The sequence below is a fragment of the Thalassophryne amazonica genome, chromosome 14 (assembly GCF_902500255.1).
Source record: "Thalassophryne amazonica chromosome 14, fThaAma1.1, whole genome shotgun sequence".
NCBI classification, from domain to species: domain Eukaryota; kingdom Metazoa; phylum Chordata; class Actinopteri; order Batrachoidiformes; family Batrachoididae; genus Thalassophryne; species Thalassophryne amazonica.
The window spans coordinates 11,997,432-12,015,080 of NC_047116.1; the positions used below are offsets into that span (position 1 = coordinate 11,997,432).

Sequence of the window (17,649 nt, forward strand, 5' to 3'; positions counted from 1 at the left end):
TCCCGGTGTCAATAAAACAGTCAGATTCTGTGGAGATTTTCAAGTCCAGACTTAAGACACACTTATTTTCCCTTTCATATGGCTAGCATACTGGTACAGTTTTGTTTACAGTTTACAATTTTGTGTACAGCTTTTTACTCTTTTAATTCATTTATTAGTAATTGCAGCGGGCTGCGGCCTCAACTTTACCTAAATTCTGGGTCTTTTAGTGAAGTTTAGGGCTAGTGGCCGGCGATCACCTTAGTATTTCTTCTGTTTTTCTTGTTGTTTAATGCTGGCAAATTATACAGTATTTTTTGTCTTTCTGATGCCTGATTCTGTTTGTTCTCTGTTTAAGGTGCAGCTCCATCCAGAGATGGGAGTTGTATTTGTGTTGGCGACCCTCCTGTCCTGTGCGCCAATAGCATTTCTTGTATATTCGTCCGTGAATTGTTCTGTAATTTATGTCTGTAGCATGGCCCAAGCAAAGGGTCACCCCTTTGAGTCTGGTCTGCTTGAGGTTTCTTCCTCAGAGGGAGTTTTTCCTTACCACTGTTGCTCTGGGGGTTGGTAAGGTTAGACCTTACCTGTGTGAAGCGCCTTGAGGCAACTCTGTTGTGATTTGGTGCTATATAAATGAAAATAAATTGAAATTGAATTGAAATTGAAAATTATAAATGGCATCAACTCATCTTTAAAAAAACATTATAAAATATATAATTAAAAATTGTAAGTTAATTAAAATACAGTATAGACATAAATAATTAACATTAAAAATATAAGTTAAATCTAAAAAATAAAAAACAGCACCAAAGCATTGCATTTTACAATTTTATATCAACATAAATTGGTTGGTTGGTTAGTTGGTTGGTTGGATAATCCGGCACAACTTGGCTGATTTTAAAAAAATGCCTGGTAAAATCTCGGACATATAAACACTTTACCCGAAATATAACAACTGTTTTCAATTCTGTCCAGCAAAATGGATTCACTGTATCAACTTTGCAAGGACTTAAAATAATGTGCTGTTGGAATCTAGATGTTTTCTCTAAAGCAGATGGTCTTTGTTTGTCTTCAAGATGTTTCACCACTCATCCAAGAAAAAAAATGCGTTCAACTGCTTTATGACTGAGAACGTCATCACAATTGTCCAATAACAAATTTGGTAAAAAAAAAAAATCCTTGTAAAATTATCCTCAGTCCTTCTTGTGCAATTGTGCAAAATATCTCCACAAATCAGGTCCCAGTGTACTCGTCACCGTGTATTTGCTGTGTGTATTGTAACTACAAAATAACTGGTTAGGAAGGTTGTTTATCCAAACTGATTTTTATGAATACAACATTGAGTAGGTCAACAAAAGTTGTTCACCTTTTCCGCTGCACAAGACTCCATCGGCGGTCTCACAAAGCTCTTTGCTCTGTGCGTCACTCATGTCACAAGACCGAGGGAAGTTGCACAGATTCCCAAACCAACCGTCCTGGCAGATGCACCGTCCACATGAGCAGTAACCGTGACCTGGCGGTGGAGGGCAGAAGGGCCTTCATTTAAAGGAGACACAATATGGAGCACGGCCATGAGAAATAAGGACAAACAGATGAACACCAGTCACAGAGTGAAAAAATCCTCCACAGATGCCACCAGAGACCAAAAAGATGGAAAACAAAAAAGTACATTAAAAAGTCGACAGTGCAGCCGCTGACCCTTGACACTAATAGGCAGGACGAGGAGACAGACATGGCAGGCTTATTGTATTTCTCCTCGGGACATGAAAGGAACTGTCATCACTGGTCTTGTCTTCCTTTTAGTAACTCTCCAGCACTTCAGACAGAGATGAAAAACAAAGACAAGCAACAGCAGGCAAACACTGACAAAAACACACAAGAAAGCCGAGATTTTAATTGGTTGGAAAAGGCTGTTGGCTGTTGGGATGCTTTACTTGGTGACATCATGGCAGAGCTTTTATCAAACACAAAGTTCTTTTTTAGCAGCTCCGGCTTTAAGCCAATTTGCTGAGACAGAAACACACGCTCTCATTCACTTATATTCATCTTCAGCAGGACAACGTCTGTCATTCACACTAACGATTGTGCTCATTATCCATTATCTTTTATTATTACTCCCAAAATAATGTTGTGGGCTGGGGTGTTTGGCTGGCTTCGGTTTTGTTTTCTGTTTCTCCCACCAGGTGGTATGCATTCAGGACTGAGTGGCTGAGCATTAGGACCTCACCCTGAACACCTGAGGCTTGTTTTCACATGCAGGTCATCAGGACTCACAGCTGTGGTGTATTTTGTCTTAATCAGAGATTGCTGCACTTAAACCTTGAATGCACAGTGTGTGATTGCCAGAGACTCGACGTTGTGAGCAGACGTGTGAGATCGACGTCAGGAGAACAATCTCACCATCACGGATGCAGAGACCGCTCCAGGTTTGACGCCACAGTCTGTGAAGGAGGATTGGGTGAGGTCTCACGCTCTTCAGCACACTTCCTGAGGTAATTTGGTTTTGGTGACTTTTATGAAGTAATGACAGTGGATTTGGTGTCCCTCACACCTTGTTGTATCGAGCTGTCATGTTATGCTAATTGTCTAATCAGCTTCTGCTGCAGTGGAGATTTGAACTGAGTTGTTCCGTGCCTGCAGGGTAAGAAGCTGATGTATAGATTTAAGCCAGGAAGTGTTTGCTGATTGCGTGCACCTTTGAGTTGTGTCTCTCTGTGTGGAGTTGGACTCACCTCATGTTTTCTTTCTTCACAGACTCGGTTTGTCGCGGCCACCACTCTTTTTGACAAGCATGTCTCATTTGTAGGATGTATTTGTCTGATATTTCCTGTTTGAAGGACATATGGAGCTCTTTTTCTCAGACTTTTCCCATTTGTAGGCCATATCGGGTTAGTTTTGATGGACATTTTCCATTTGCAGTCCATATTCGGTTAGTTTTGATGGACATTTCCCATTTGTAGGCCACATCGGGTTAGTTTTGATAGACAGTTCCATTTGTAGGCCATATCGGGTTAGTTTTGATGAACATTTCCATTTGTAGGCCACATCGGGTTAGTTTTGATGGACATTTCCATTTGTAGGCCATATCGGGTTAGTTTTGATGGACATTTCCATTTGTAGGCCATATCGGGTTAGTTTTGATCAACAGTTCCATTTGTAGGTCATATTGGGTTCTTTTTGTCTGACATATCCCATTTGTCTTTTGTAGGACATATCAGGCTCTTTTTGCCAGATATTTCCCACTTGTAGGCCACATCAGGCTGTTTCTGATGGACATTTCCCATTTTTAGAACATACTGGGCTTTTTCTAGAAGATAATTCTGCCATCAGACTTGTGCACCAGCATGGACTCCTAAAATCTCCCAAAATTTCCTGTACAATTTCCTGTATTGTAAAAGGTGTCAGTAGCATGGCCCAAGCAGAGGGTCACCCCTTTGAGTCTGGTCTGCTTGAGGTTTCTTCCTCAAATCATCAGAGTGAGTTTTTCCTTACCACTGTCGCCTGTGGTCTTGCTCTAGAGGTTGGTAAGAATAGACCTTATTTGTGAGAAGCACCTTGAGGCAACTTTGTTGTGATTTGGTGCTATATAAATTAAATAAATTGAAATTGAAATCAGACGCACCATGATGACTTGATTCAGTTAATTTTATTTCCATTTTTAAGTTTGTCTCATGTTTCTCTTTGCTATCTTTACTTTGGCATTAGTGCACATCATTTTGCTATTTTTCATTGTGCATGAAACCCTCTCTATCTCGTGTCTCCTTGCGCCACTGCATCTTACGCTGTTTGCCAAATCTATTTGTGTTTTTTCCCCAGTGATCTCTTGTTGCCAGCAAGTGTTTTGTCCCAGCATTCCAGCATCTTCACCTGTCACCTTTCGGAGTTGTTCGCCTGGTCCGACTGCTTTTGTATAAGAAACTTTGCTTCCTGACGATTGTTTACTCTGCTTTCTTGTCCCTTATAGACACCTGTGGCCTGCAGATCTCCTGTGCTTCTGATGTTGAAACAACTCTGATTAAAGAACTTTGGACATACGTATGATTGTTGTCTTCTCTGCACTAGAGACACCAGCAGTGATGCCGGTAACGCGTTACTTAGTAACGCGTTAGTCTAATCTGACCACTTTTTTTAGTAACGAGTAATCTAACACGTTAATCTTTCCAAATCAGTAATCAGATTAAAGTTACTTCTCCAAGTCACTGTGCGTTACTATTATTTTTGCATTGTGGGTCGATAGCAGCATTAAACTTGGTCTGTGGGCAGGAGGTCGGGGTTCGACTGAACTGCCCACTTTAAACGAGCTGTGAGCTTTTCATCCGCGGTTTTCTACAGCAGCTACAACTCGTCCTCACCTCTTAAAGCGCAGTGATAACAGCACACCTGCACTGAGATTTACAAAGACATTTTATACTTTTTTTCCTCCTTTATTTAGAATTCTGAGCTGAGCCGCTCCGTATCTGCTCGCTAAAAACAGCTGATCCTCCGCGACACGTCAACAACTAACACTATTTTCCACTCAAATGCACCTAAACTCTCTATCTGAGGACCACATGATGTGAAAACGCAATAAAACTTTCTTACCTGTAAATCTGGTCATGTTTTCTGCATAAATAAATGTTATCCATTCTTTGTGCTCAGACGCCAAAGCAGGGGTGAATCCAGATTGAATGGGGGCGTGGGGCAAGGATGTGCCCCCCCCCCACAACACCCCTAGATTAAAGGTCCAGTTTTGAAGCCTTTTTTGTTTACTACAACTACTAATACTACTTATAATAATAATTTGGACAAGTAAAATGTTTAGAGAGAATTTAAATGTTAGAAAAATGTTAGAAAAAATTCAATAGTTACATTTATAAACAATGTAGGTTAGAAATGGCAAGTTTTACTGTTACAGTGCTGTCAACAGTTAAATATGAGGTCAAGAAAGACGTCTTTATTTTACTTTTTATAAAACAAGTATTTATTTTCATTGAAGTCAAGAAAGGGTGACTATAAAGTGAGTTTTGGCAAAACAGGTATCATTGTCATGTTGAGGTGGCAGAGGGTTGTTGTCAGCAGCTGGGAAAAGTAACTAAAAAGTAACTAGTAATCTAACTTAGTTACTTTTCCAATTGAGTAATCAGTAAAGTAACTAAGTTACTTTTTCAAGGCGTAATCAGTAATTGGATTACTTTTTCAAAGTAACTGTGGCAACACTGGACACCAGTAACACATTAGACTATAATCTTTACTGTAGGCATTGCTTCATACTGGTGGACCGCTGTATGAACCCAGACTCACGATACCACCACATCGTTCCTTGTATATATGTCAGTTTTCACTGTTTGGGATTCTCTTTGTCTATTAGCCAGGTTTTCCCAGCCGATGGACCAGGCTAAGGATCTGTCAAAGATCATATATTTGTTGGCATGCAATGACATTCCCATGTTATGCTGCATTTACACATAACAACGGCAAGTCACGAATGCCACGAAGTATACATTCTTGGCTGCTGATTACAAATGTTATGATTCGGGGCAGAGGCATCAGGTGTCCTCAGGAACTGCTGCAACCTGTTACCACGCATTACGATTAATGGCACGGCAAGTGTTGCTGGAGAATTATTAGGAATCATTATGCACAGTCAATAATAATGTTCCACACTGTTGCACGCTGTTGCGCACTATCGCGCGTAACAGTACATTGTTAAGTTCTATCAAGTTGTGAATGAGTTAAATCGTCTCCACACGCACACCCATATTCATCCATCAGCTGCTGAACAATTCAGATTGCTCCAGTTTAATTCTATTCCTCAAAATCCACAGCCGAAGAACTTTGTGATTGCATGCTTAGTTGGGATCTGTGCTATGCAGTGGCGCAGAAAGGAGGAGGAGACGGACAGAGCCAGATGTGTGGTTTCACATCTGGAGTTCAGGAGGTGCTGAGGAGCATTGGAATGAAAGTTTTAGCCGACTTGGTGTCACTGTCCTTCTTCGGCATACTGCAGCAATGAAACTTAATGCAGTGCAGCAGGGTTTAATTGTGCGCACGTCAGAAAAGAACGCTGTCATGCTCTATTAAGGATCACCACTCATCAAGACGGATCAGCATGCTCAGTTGCGACCTCCACGACATGAGGCAAAATGAGGGTGGTGCGTGACATTCGTGGAAGTTTTTTTGACAGCCAAAAACATGCTCCATGAAAATCACGAATGTCATGCTTCAACACGCACTATTAAGAAACCTATTCAGATGCATTAAGTCACATTAAGAATGTCAGGAATGTGCCAAGAATGATGCAAATATGGCATTCGCAACTCATCTTGCCTATGTGTAAATGCCCCATTAAACAAACCCACGCTCAGGCTTTAAGTTAAAAAATTTCGACTATTTCCCAGTTGTCGTAGTGATGATAACCCACATTATGGACTACCGGGGCAGGTCTGGTCTAAGAGCATGCATTGGTGCCACATGTCACCTCATCCACCACACGATAGAGCCATCTTGTAAATAGATCTATCTCCACCTCTCGAAAGTAACTGGATCATACCCAGAGTTTGTGCTAGATCATGCACAGAGATATGTACCACATGGCTAAAATGCTATAGCTGATATTTCCTCACAGTGCAAGTGATACCCCTTATCAGGACCATGATATCGTGGACAATGCCAGTATGTCATTGCAGCAAGCCAATTTCAAGAACACTGTTTGGAAAATACCCTTTCATGCAGAGATAGCTTCATTCCTTTCCTGCATGCATTGAGGAAGAAGTGACTACACTAAAAAGCCCCAACTTCTGGATTCAGTCATTTTCGATGTCCTTCATTAGAAAAATGAAGAATAGAACCAATCAGGGCAAGTACAGGTGGCACTGTACATAAGAGTGGGTGTACCGTTATACTGACTGGGATTTCACTTCAGGTGTGTATTTTATGACACCAGTCTGTGACATTTCATCTGCGTTGTCCCAATGCAAGTCAAGTCAGGTTTGGAAGCATGTGCTGGTGTTGCACATTGCTGAAACCATGACACCGTGTAACTGCCTTAGGTTCTGGATGGTGACCACCCAGGCAGGCAATCGGTCCATCCCCATCTCTCATATAACCATCTATATGTCATAACCAGGAAAAGCATGAGCATCCCCATGGCTTTCTCCACCCACTGGGGCCCTCAACACTAAGGCACCGGGGTGCTGGATCGTGCACATAGAAATGTGGAAAATGGACAAAATCTCACACACACACAAAACGTGATACTTTTCTCTTCACCACTGCTCTTTTGACACAAAGTTGTTCCAGAGGTACCCAAGGATCCTGACCCAGACATGACCTGGTAACAAAACAACCAGTCGTTGCCTCAGACTCCAAGACTCACAACCATACTGTCAGACAATAAGAACCAGGATCCTAAAGACTAGGACCTTTGTTCTTCTGCAAAGATATTATCATTGCCAAACAACTCTGTCCGGTGACCTTGTGACTCCATAAGCTCTTAGAGACATAAATGTCATTGCTGAGATACATCTCTGTAAGTTCAACACTTTCACCACAGATACATCTGATGGCTGAGTGCAGGAAGTCATTGAAAGTCTGGATGTTAACCTTGAGCCAAGAAAATCACAAACCCAGACACTCCAATTTCTCACTCAGCATTGCTGCAATAAGGATATCCATTAATAAAATAATAATAAAAAAAACCTCATAGCATTGTCTACAAAAGCTCCCCAACAAAAGCACCAAAGTCACTGATTTCCACAACTCGACCCATCTGAGGAAGTAACTTGTGATGGAATGGTGTCCCATACAGGGGGGAGATGAAGACTCTCGTGCACGTCACACGACAGTATCCAAAGATAAGCATCAGCCGAATAGGTCTCAGGAGCTGAATAAGACTCACTTCATGTGTGGAATGAGGATTTCAGAAGAGACTAATTCAGTAGCCGGTGCAAGTCATGCTTGGAAGCTAATGCTCACGTGATGTTTTGTGCCTTGGATCTGATCACGTGATGACATGGGGAACATGTTGGTATCCTTGGTATTCTTCATTTTTCCATTAAAAATATATAGTGATTTAGCAGAGCTGAATTGAACTAAACACATATATTTCTTAGACTGGACCTTTTCACCAGTTCCTAGATTTTAAAGATTGGTGTGAGACAGATACTTTATTTCTCATTGTAACAAAAGTACAAATAAAGGTAAGGTGCAAGCCTTTCGGTGCAAATGTAAACCTGAGTACTCCACATGCAGACTTTAAAGGTCTGGAGAAAAATAAAAATAAACATAAAATTTAACCGAATGAAAGAGCTGTGTCCAGAGTGTAAATTAAAACAGAAAAAAATAAGAATGTAGTAGCACAAAAAGAGATTGCATATAACAAAAAGAGAAAAGTATATACAAAACTGTGGATATTGCACATAAACAAATATTGCACTCAAGTGTGGCATATGACATGGCCATTTGGTTCCAGTGGCAATCAAAGCTCTCACAGCAGTTGGGTAGAAACTGTTTTTCAGTCTATTTGTTCTTGTTTTAATGGCCCTGTGTCTGACTGATGGCAGCAGCTCAATCAGCGAGTGACCATGGTGGGATGTGTCCTTCAGGATGGTGTTAGCTCTCCTGAGACAGTAAGAGCCAATGGAGGTCTCCCAGTGTGGGTATAGGGCACCCAGTGATCTTTTCTGCCATTTCAGTAACCCCCTGGAGTTCTTTCCTGTTTGCCCCCATGCAGCTGGTAAACCACGTACAGAGGCAGTATGTGAGGATGTTCTCCATGGCAGAGTGGTAAAAAGACACCAGCAATCTCTGGTTTATGTTATTTTCCTGAGGATTCTCAGGGAATGGAGTCTTTGCTGTGCCTTCTTTACCAAGTGTGTGGTCTTCCTGTTCCAGGTCAGTTTCTCATCTATGTGGACTTCCAGGAAATGTAAGTCCCTGACCCTTTCTACACAGGTCCCCCCAATAATGGCCTGAATGTCTGTATTGTTTCTCCTGAAGTCTATGATTAGCTCCTTGGTTTAGGATGTGTTCAGGAACAGGCCACTTTCTCTACACCACACCGTCACCTGTTCCACCTCATTCCCGGTAGGTGGACTCATCTCCTCCAGTGATACAGCCTACCACCGTGGTGTGACTATTATTTTAATACATCCTTGGAAGATGCTGAATTTGTGATTTTGTGTATTTGTGAGACAGGCAGATAGACACATGGTATGACAAGATGGCACATCTGACCAGAGGATAATTGTACAAATGTCTTTTTCTTTTTCCAAATGAAGGCTTGTGTGAATGTCTGTGTTCAAGCAAAGGGATGGCTGCCAGCAAGTGGACAGGAGACCTGTCAGTGTGAAGGTTGTTACCTGAACATTCATCAGGAAGTTCAAAAGTCTAGCCAGTGGCTTTGGGGTGGGTTGAGCTTGTTCAATTAGCTCCAGAGACGCTGGGCAAGGCCTCGGACTAGACTTAAGTTTGCAAGAACATTACCTGCAGCATAGTTTGATTAATTAATGTCCCCACTGTTGCAATATGTGTGGGTACTATGACTGGTGTTAACAGATGTTACCCAGAAGCCACATGACGCATATTCGCTGAACAGCCCACCGCACAAAGAGTTGCTGTAATGCAGCCAAATAAATACTGCACCCCTCATTAAGAGATAATTTACACTCCTATCATGCAGTGCAACCCTGAAAATGGCACAGCAACACGACGAAGCAGCACGAAGACACATGCTCACATCTGCAAATGAGTTAGACAGATTCTATCCATTGTCTCCTGTCATTATGGACAGTGTTTGTGTGTGTTAAGGTCTCACCTCCACAGACCTCTCCGCTGAGATCCTCGCACTGCCGGTCATCGCACTCACAGTTTTTGCCATGAACACGACTGTCGCCAGGTGGGTGGCAGGTACACTGTCCACACTGGCACTGACCTACAAAATGAGAGACATTGACTGAGCTGAGTTTTAGCAGAATCAGGTCAGGTCAGGTGTGACAGCACATGCTGTAGGTGCACTTCACTCCAACCTGCTGGATGGCAAACACCCAAGCAGACAACTGGTCCGTCCCCACCTGTCAAAAGTAACCATATACCTGCTGCAGCCATGTGAAATGTGGGAGTCCCCTTGGACTTGTCCATCTGCCAGGGTGCTGGATTACGGCCAAAATGTTGTACCTGACATTCCCTCACAATGCAAGTGATACCCCTCATCTGTGTGTCTCTATGGCTTGCTGGACACAGTCTTTTGCGTGATACCCAAGGACCATTCAAAGAGACCTTTACCAAAGACACTCTGTCATCACCTTAGGTAAGCATCCAAGTCATGCCCATCGTATCCATACAGTGAGACAGGAAGTACCAGGTGGTGTTGTATTACTTGCATTCTGATGCAATGTCAGTTAAGGGGACTTCCACATATCACCTGTCTCTTTCAGATAGATGGATATTTTAGTGAGGTGAGGATGGACCTGTTGTATGCCTGAGTGGTTGCCAAGCAGGGCCCATTGGGGTTCCACAGTGCAGTAGATGCAGTAGATACAGTGATGTATGGCACCAGTGAATGCTCCCAGACTTCACCTGATATCATATGAAGCATAAGACCCATGAGGATCCATGAGACACTTTCCATTCCCCGTCCCTGCAGACATACACTACCTTAAGTAGTGTAATAGTTAATATAATAGTTTCACTGCATAATATGAGGCAATAAAATATCCATGAAAAATTAATTTGTCTTGGGTGAAAAGCTTTGATAGCACAACAGCTGGACATACTTTAAATGTTTAATTCACTGATGCTGCAGACAACAGATGCCCAGAAGAACTACAAACAGGTCAGCTGTCCACTATGACAAATAACTGCACAGAGGAAATTACTCAGCTCACTGAAGACAGATGGCTAAAACGCCATTCTGGGTGACTCCATCTCTTTTCTCCAGTTTTTTCTCCTTATTTTAAGCTGGGTGTGACTTTTGTGTGCAATTATTGCTCACTGTGAGTGTTTTCCTCATTTTCAGCCCCTCCTGGGTAGGTTTTGTGTTTAGTACCAGTAAATAACAAGACCTAAAAAATATGTGCGTGCACAGGCCCCCGTTCAGCTCCAGGTGATGAAACTGGAAATGATAAATAAAAGCGAAACGTTCTAAATTAACTGACTACACCATCACTGACAGCTCATGAGTCGTCTTTGTTAATTCAGCTCACTGCCATCACAAACTTGCAGGCTTCTTATTTCTATTCTTGTCATGTATTGTGTCAACTCGGTTGTATCTTGCGCTCATACATTTGCTCATAGTGGTCCTGGACATGGATTTTGTGTCTTTGGTGATTGAAGGAGATCTGTTTGGGTGAGTTGTGTCCATGAATCCACTCCCCATTAATGTCACAGGCAACCATCGTTTCTGAGAGAAAGGGTCTTCCAAATGACCACCTGAACGAGCAGCTTCAGGTTTGGACATGGATGCCAGCGAGCAGCAGCTGACCCCGTATCTCAGCCGTGATGTTTATGTGTCTGGGTCCTCTGCCTTTGATGTCAAGAGGTGCTTAGGAAGAACTTATGGAGCCTGAGGTTGCTGGACAGAAGTGTTTGGCAATGCAGATACAGTACCTTTGCAGAAGAATGTACCAAGATCAAGTATATAAGGTCTTGACGCTTCCTATATTCCTGCATGGTTGTCAGACCTGGACGGTAACCAGTGGCTTAAGATGATGACTGAGTTTGGTACTAGATCTCTCCAGAGGACCCTTGGACACCAGTGGAATGATTTTATTTCAAATGAATGGTTGGTTACTGCACCATTTTTAATTATGACACCAACATCTTGAAGGCAATCCTGGATATTTCTGTTAAGTGGCAGTTCTGGACCAGTTGTCATGCTACCTTTATACTCCATTTATGATGTTTTATTGGACTCTTGATTGTCTTGATGGTATTGTGCTAAAGCTCCTTCCAACATAATGTACATGACTTTGACCATGACTTTCCATGAGTCACCGTGCCAAGTATGGCACGGTGACTCATGACCACATCCCGTCAGTTCACAAGACGCAACGCCATGATATTTTTACAAAGCAGAAGAAAATGAATCATGACTGAACCAAAAACTGCCATGATTTAGTAAATTACCACCAAATCTGTATCAAGACACCAGTCCTGTATCGTCTTGACACAAATTTCCAATGGCCAGGATTGTCTTCAAGATGACAGCAAGACAAAGCAGGAATTTAGGATAATAGGAGGATCTGTAAAAGGTCATCAAGTTTTAAACGGCCTAAAACTGCTGTGATAGCATCCATCAGGAGTTGACACCAAGACACCAACAGGAATATCCTCAAGACAAACTATGATTTGATAGTTTTGGTCAAAAACTGTGAGTGTGTTTGTGGGAAGGGGGCTTAAATGTGTTCAACCTTAGATCGATCGTGAAGAATCTTCTATGACATAATAAAGTAATGGTGTTGTCTTCGACAAGTCTTGTGAGGATTTGGTCAAGATTCACGACAACAACTTTCACATTATGTATTCATGGACATTTGTGACCAAAATCATGTCTGTAGGAATGGGGCCTAACCTGTATTAATTGCACAGGACCAGCACCAAGTTCATTTGTACTCACAACAATCTATAGGAGTCAGTAGCTTTGTTTCCATTAAAGATTCTTGCAAAAATTACAGCATTTGGTGACCGAATGCCACTGCTGGGCTTAGTCATCTTGCAATAACTGACATTCTGGGGCAGCTCTCGAAAACTGTAATGCCAAAAAACATGGCGATGGACTGGTAAATTGTGCTAAACTTTGACTTTTTTTTATTTAATATTCCTGGTACTTCATCTTCTAACGTTTAACAAGGACTCCATCTCTTATGTTCTCTATGTGTTGTGAAAAGTATTTTAGAATGTCATGTGACTCTTTTTATACGTCATATGACCAGTAATAGCGGAAAGTGTTTCCATTTTATGCAATATTTAAGTTTTTTTTGTTTTCTTTTTTCAAAATACATGCTTCCACTAAGAGTATTTTCACTTTGCAAATTCAGACTGTATCATCTGGGGCTCTTGCTCAAGAATGTTTTAACACAGGGATAACATATGAAGAGCAGTCATACTACCAGTGTTTCTATCAATGCTCAGCCACCTGAGGCTGCGTCATCTCTGCACAAAATGTCACCACGTCCATCGCACTGGTGAACGCCAACTATCACCCTTCACATTATGTCTTGGATCAGTTATCTATGTGTCATTTGTTGTCTATAGAGACCACACAAAGCCAACAGAGAGGAATCCCAAGAGTCAGCAGAGCGATGATAAAAGCAGGTGTTTCCTTGAGGAAATACCACAGTTTAAAGAATATGCAACTCGTGTGTATTTTCCGACTTCCAAAGCTCCAAAGTTCAGTACAGTTCTGCTCGTGCTGTCGTCTGTGCCAGCTGCCTTTATCCATGCCTAAATCACTTTCTGAGTCTGTCTCCTTCAGTTTCTCTCTTTCCACCCGGCTTCCTGCTGCCCTACATTGTGTCCCCCACCCACCCACGTTTCCTCCATGTCTCTTGCCATCTCTCTACAACGTGCAATGAATTTCCAAACATGTCACTGTGCTCCATTTACAATTAATCCTTATGTTAACTTGGAAAATAAAACATATACAAAACTCACATGTGAGAATCAACAAACTATAAATATATAAATCTTCTGTTCTCTGTTTTGCATAATTAAAATATCATAGTATTAGCCAGAATCTGTTCATTTTGGACAAAAACACAGGAAAATGTTTGTTATGCACTTTGACTGTCACTGAGTGTAGTGGAAGGACTGAAAAATAAGTGTAAAGTTTAAAAGGAAGAATTTATGGGCCCCATTAATTGTTCTGTTGTATGAGGTAATTTAAAGTTCAATTTTCTAGCAGCAATTGGAGATTTAAAAGGTACCACTACAGGAATTAATTCTAATTAACTCTCCCTGCACAAGTTAATCTTTGCTGCTTCAGCGTGTGTGTGTGTGTGTGTGTGTGTGTGTGTGTGTGTGTGTGTGTGTGTGTGTGTGTGTGTGTGTGTGTGTGTGTGTGTGTGTGTGTGTGTGTGTGTGTGTGTGTGTGTGTGTGTGAGGTTTTTTGCAGAGATGGTTTGAGGCAGCCAAAACCATACTGTGTTGTACAGCAGTAACACTATAGGAGAAAAATCACACACACACAATGGACACAATCCTAATTCTATTGTTTGCAGTATTTTTCCAAGATTGGTGCTTCATTATTAAAGGACACTCATTGTTTAATGACCAGTTTTTCAAAAATAAAATGATCTCTTCAAAATAATTGCGATGCCATGGGGCTCAAAATGTTTTACAGTTGAATTGTAGCAGAGTGTCCCTTTAAATGTATTTTTGAAATGTCAAAAAATAATAATAATAATGTGTGAGCTAAAAAAAAACACCTGATTTAATGTGTGCACACCACTGATTAATTATTTTCCATGTGAAACCATTTTTCCATGAAGATTGTTCTTGAATTGGCTGTGCACGGTGGACAACCTGAATGGATGGATGGATGGATGGATGAATGCTGCAAATTGTGCACATGCAGAAGCAACAAAAGGGCAACAGTGACAAAAAAAATTAGACACTACTAAACATTGAGCAGCTGTCAGACAAAGCATTACGTTAATAACATCGAGACATTATACACTCCCCAGAACAAAGGGTGAGATGGATGTGGCATGGATAGAGAACTCATAAGATGTATACTCTTTAAAGTGTGTGACAGCAGAGCCACAAGGTCCCACTGCACATATCAGTCATGAATGTCAGACACATACTAGAAATGATACCAAGCAAACTCTCTGGAGGAAGTTTGTCAAAAATACATGACAAAAGACTGCTTGATTCTGCTTGGACACCTTTTGAAAACACAATATATGTACAACACCAAATCAGAACATATTGGGAAGATATGGATTGACACTCTCTACTCTGGAGCCATTCCTTTGTAATGTGGTTTTGCATTGTCTTTTTGAAAAATATATGGCTGTCCCTATTAAAGATGTCCATTTGAAGGCAGCATATGTTGCTCTAAAATCTAAATGTAGTTTTCTGCATTAATGCTGCCATCACAGAAGTGGAAATTACAGAAACAGAAACCTCAAACCATTTTCTGTAATTATTGTATGGCTTTGCCTTGCAATATAAAGCGCCTTGGGGCAACTGTTTGTTGTGATTTGGCGCTATATAAATAAAATTGATTTGATTTGATTTGATTTGACAGACGCTGAATTTTGAACATATTGCTATTGACAGTATCGATAGTCCTTTTTGTCTTTGACCCATAGCACATGGCATTTATGCTATTCAAAATAGATTTAGAATACTGATACATCTGACCACAATGCAGGTTTCCACTGCATGGTTGTCCAAGCCAGATGCCTCAGAGCCCAGAGAAGTTGACCCCACTTTTGTAAAACATTAACATAAAGCTCCTGTTTTGCACAGTAAAGTTTTAAGTAGCATGTATGAATGTAACTCCATATTGCAATGCTTGACAAAGGTTTCCCAAAGCAATCCCTCTCCATTGTGGTTATATCAGCTACTGATGAATAACTGTTCATTCATCAATAGCTGATATAACTGTGAGTGTTATGCCTTTTACACACTGAAATTCCTCCAGATTTCTTGACTCATTTAATGATATTATGCACTGTAGAGTGAGAAATACGGAAATTTCTCCCAATTTTTTTTTGAGGAATATTGTCTTTAAACATTTCAATAATTACATCCACCAAAGCCATCAAAACTACTGGATGGATTTTGCCGAAATTTTCACCACAGATAGATATTAGGCCATGGAAGACTCCATTAAATTTTGGAGGTGATCTGGATCCGGATTCTAAATTAAGATTTCACATTATATAGGCTTTTAAGGATTATGTCAAAACTACTTCACGCATTCTCACCAAATTTGCATCACACAGGGGTGGGCAATCATGTGCCATGAAGGACCAAGACACTGCAGATGTTCCTTGCTACCAAAAACCTCAGCAGGTGATTTCATTAATGATCAGGTGTTTATGTTCAGGGGAGACGTTCATCAGCAAACCCACCTACTGAGGTGATTGGTTGCAAGGAAAGCCTGTACTGTCTCGGTGCTCATTGCCCACCCCCAACTTCACTAAATTTTGGGGGTGATCTGGATCCAGATTCTGGGCCTGGATTTCACTTTATAGAGGCTTTTAAGGATTGCCATCAAAACTACTTCACGAATTGTCACCACATTTGCATCACATATAGATATTAGGCCATGGAAGACTCCACTGAATTTTGGAGGTAATCTGGATCTGGATTCTGGATCAGGATTTCAATTTGTGCACTTCACTTTGTTGGATTTTGAGGATTACATGAAAACAACTCAACAGATTTTCACATTGGTGTTAGGCCTTGGAAAACGCCATTAAATTTTGGAGGTGATCTGGATACGGATACGGATTCTGAATCAGGATTTCACTTTGTAGAATTTAAGGATTACATCAAAGCTACTTCATGGATACGGCATCACGATGTAAAACCAAGGTCAGAACACTATTTTGTTTCAGCTTGTGAATTAGATACCAGATTGCAACATCTTGATCAGTCGGACGGTTCTGGATCAGCAAGTATTGCATTGTGTTGTGAAATCTGGATCCAGGTAAAGTCCAAGTTACGATGTGAGTCACATATTTGTTATTTTGAGTCCTCGTTAACCCTTGGCGGATGTCAGAAATCTCGGATTGCTCTTGTTTTCTCATGCATTTGTTGACAAACTGGATATCCTCTTCCCATCTTTGCTCCTCAAAGACTCAGGCTTTTATGGATACTGCTGTTGTGTGGGCCGCTGAAGAGGAGGTACTGCTGGCCCACCACCACCAGTCGGCGCCCTGCTTGGAGTGCGGGCTTCAAGCATGAGAGGGCGCCGAGACAGAGAGTGACAGCTGTCACTCATTTACACCAGCTGTCACCAATCACCTGCAGCTCTACAAAAGCCGGATCATTACTCCACCTCCTCGCCGAGAAACCAACTACCGTTGAAGGTAATCTTCTCTGCTGTGATAATAGTGGATCTAACATTGTTCTGTGTGCAGCCGCATTCCTGTAGATTGAGTCTGAAGCTGGATTGGCGGATAGTGGGAGTGCGACGTTCTTCGCCTCTTACTCCATCCAGGGAGGAGACTAGCAGGAGCTGCACGGGTGAAATTGTGTCTGGAGGTGGAGGTTTTCCCTCCTTGAAGACCTGCAGAAAAAGGATTACTGGGTGTGTGGATACACACTCACCATAACTGTTTTGTCATCTTCTGCCAGCAGTACCAGGGTCTGCAACCAAAGACGGTGACCACCTGGGGACTCAGGACTTGGCGGCTCCGGTGTTCTTCAGGCCGTTGGTGGTGGAAGCTGTGTGGGTCCCGGCTCTCCGATCGCCAGAGGTCTCCTATCTTCGAGCCTGCCCGCACATCACCTTGTGTACATTTGGCATTATCTGTGTCTGTATTTAGTTGTGCGATTCACAACATTAAATTGTTACTCTTTGTCTTGTCCATTGTCCGTTCATTTGCGCCCCCTGTTGCGGGTCCGTGTTACGACCCTCTCCCAACAACTGCTTTTTTCTTCTTCTTCTTCTTTTGTTGTATTTTCCATACTGTTCCAGCTTTTTATGACTTGGGGTTGATATTAGAGGAA

The 17,649-nt window shown here is 41.7% G+C and overlaps 1 protein-coding gene across 3 annotated transcripts in view; it reads right to left on the minus strand.

Moving 5' to 3' along the window:
• itgbl1 (integrin, beta-like 1) overlaps positions 1-17,649 on the minus strand; it is a 103,809-nt gene that overhangs the window by 7,343 nt on the left and 78,817 nt on the right. For all 3 annotated transcript variants that reach the window (XM_034186236.1, XM_034186237.1, XM_034186238.1), the window contains 2 exons: positions 9,776-9,892; positions 1,349-1,495 (listed from right to left, as the gene is read on the minus strand). In XM_034186236.1, the coding sequence (XP_034042127.1) occupies positions 1,349-1,495; positions 9,776-9,892 (264 nt within the window). The remainder of the gene's footprint in view (positions 1-1,348; positions 1,496-9,775; positions 9,893-17,649) is intronic.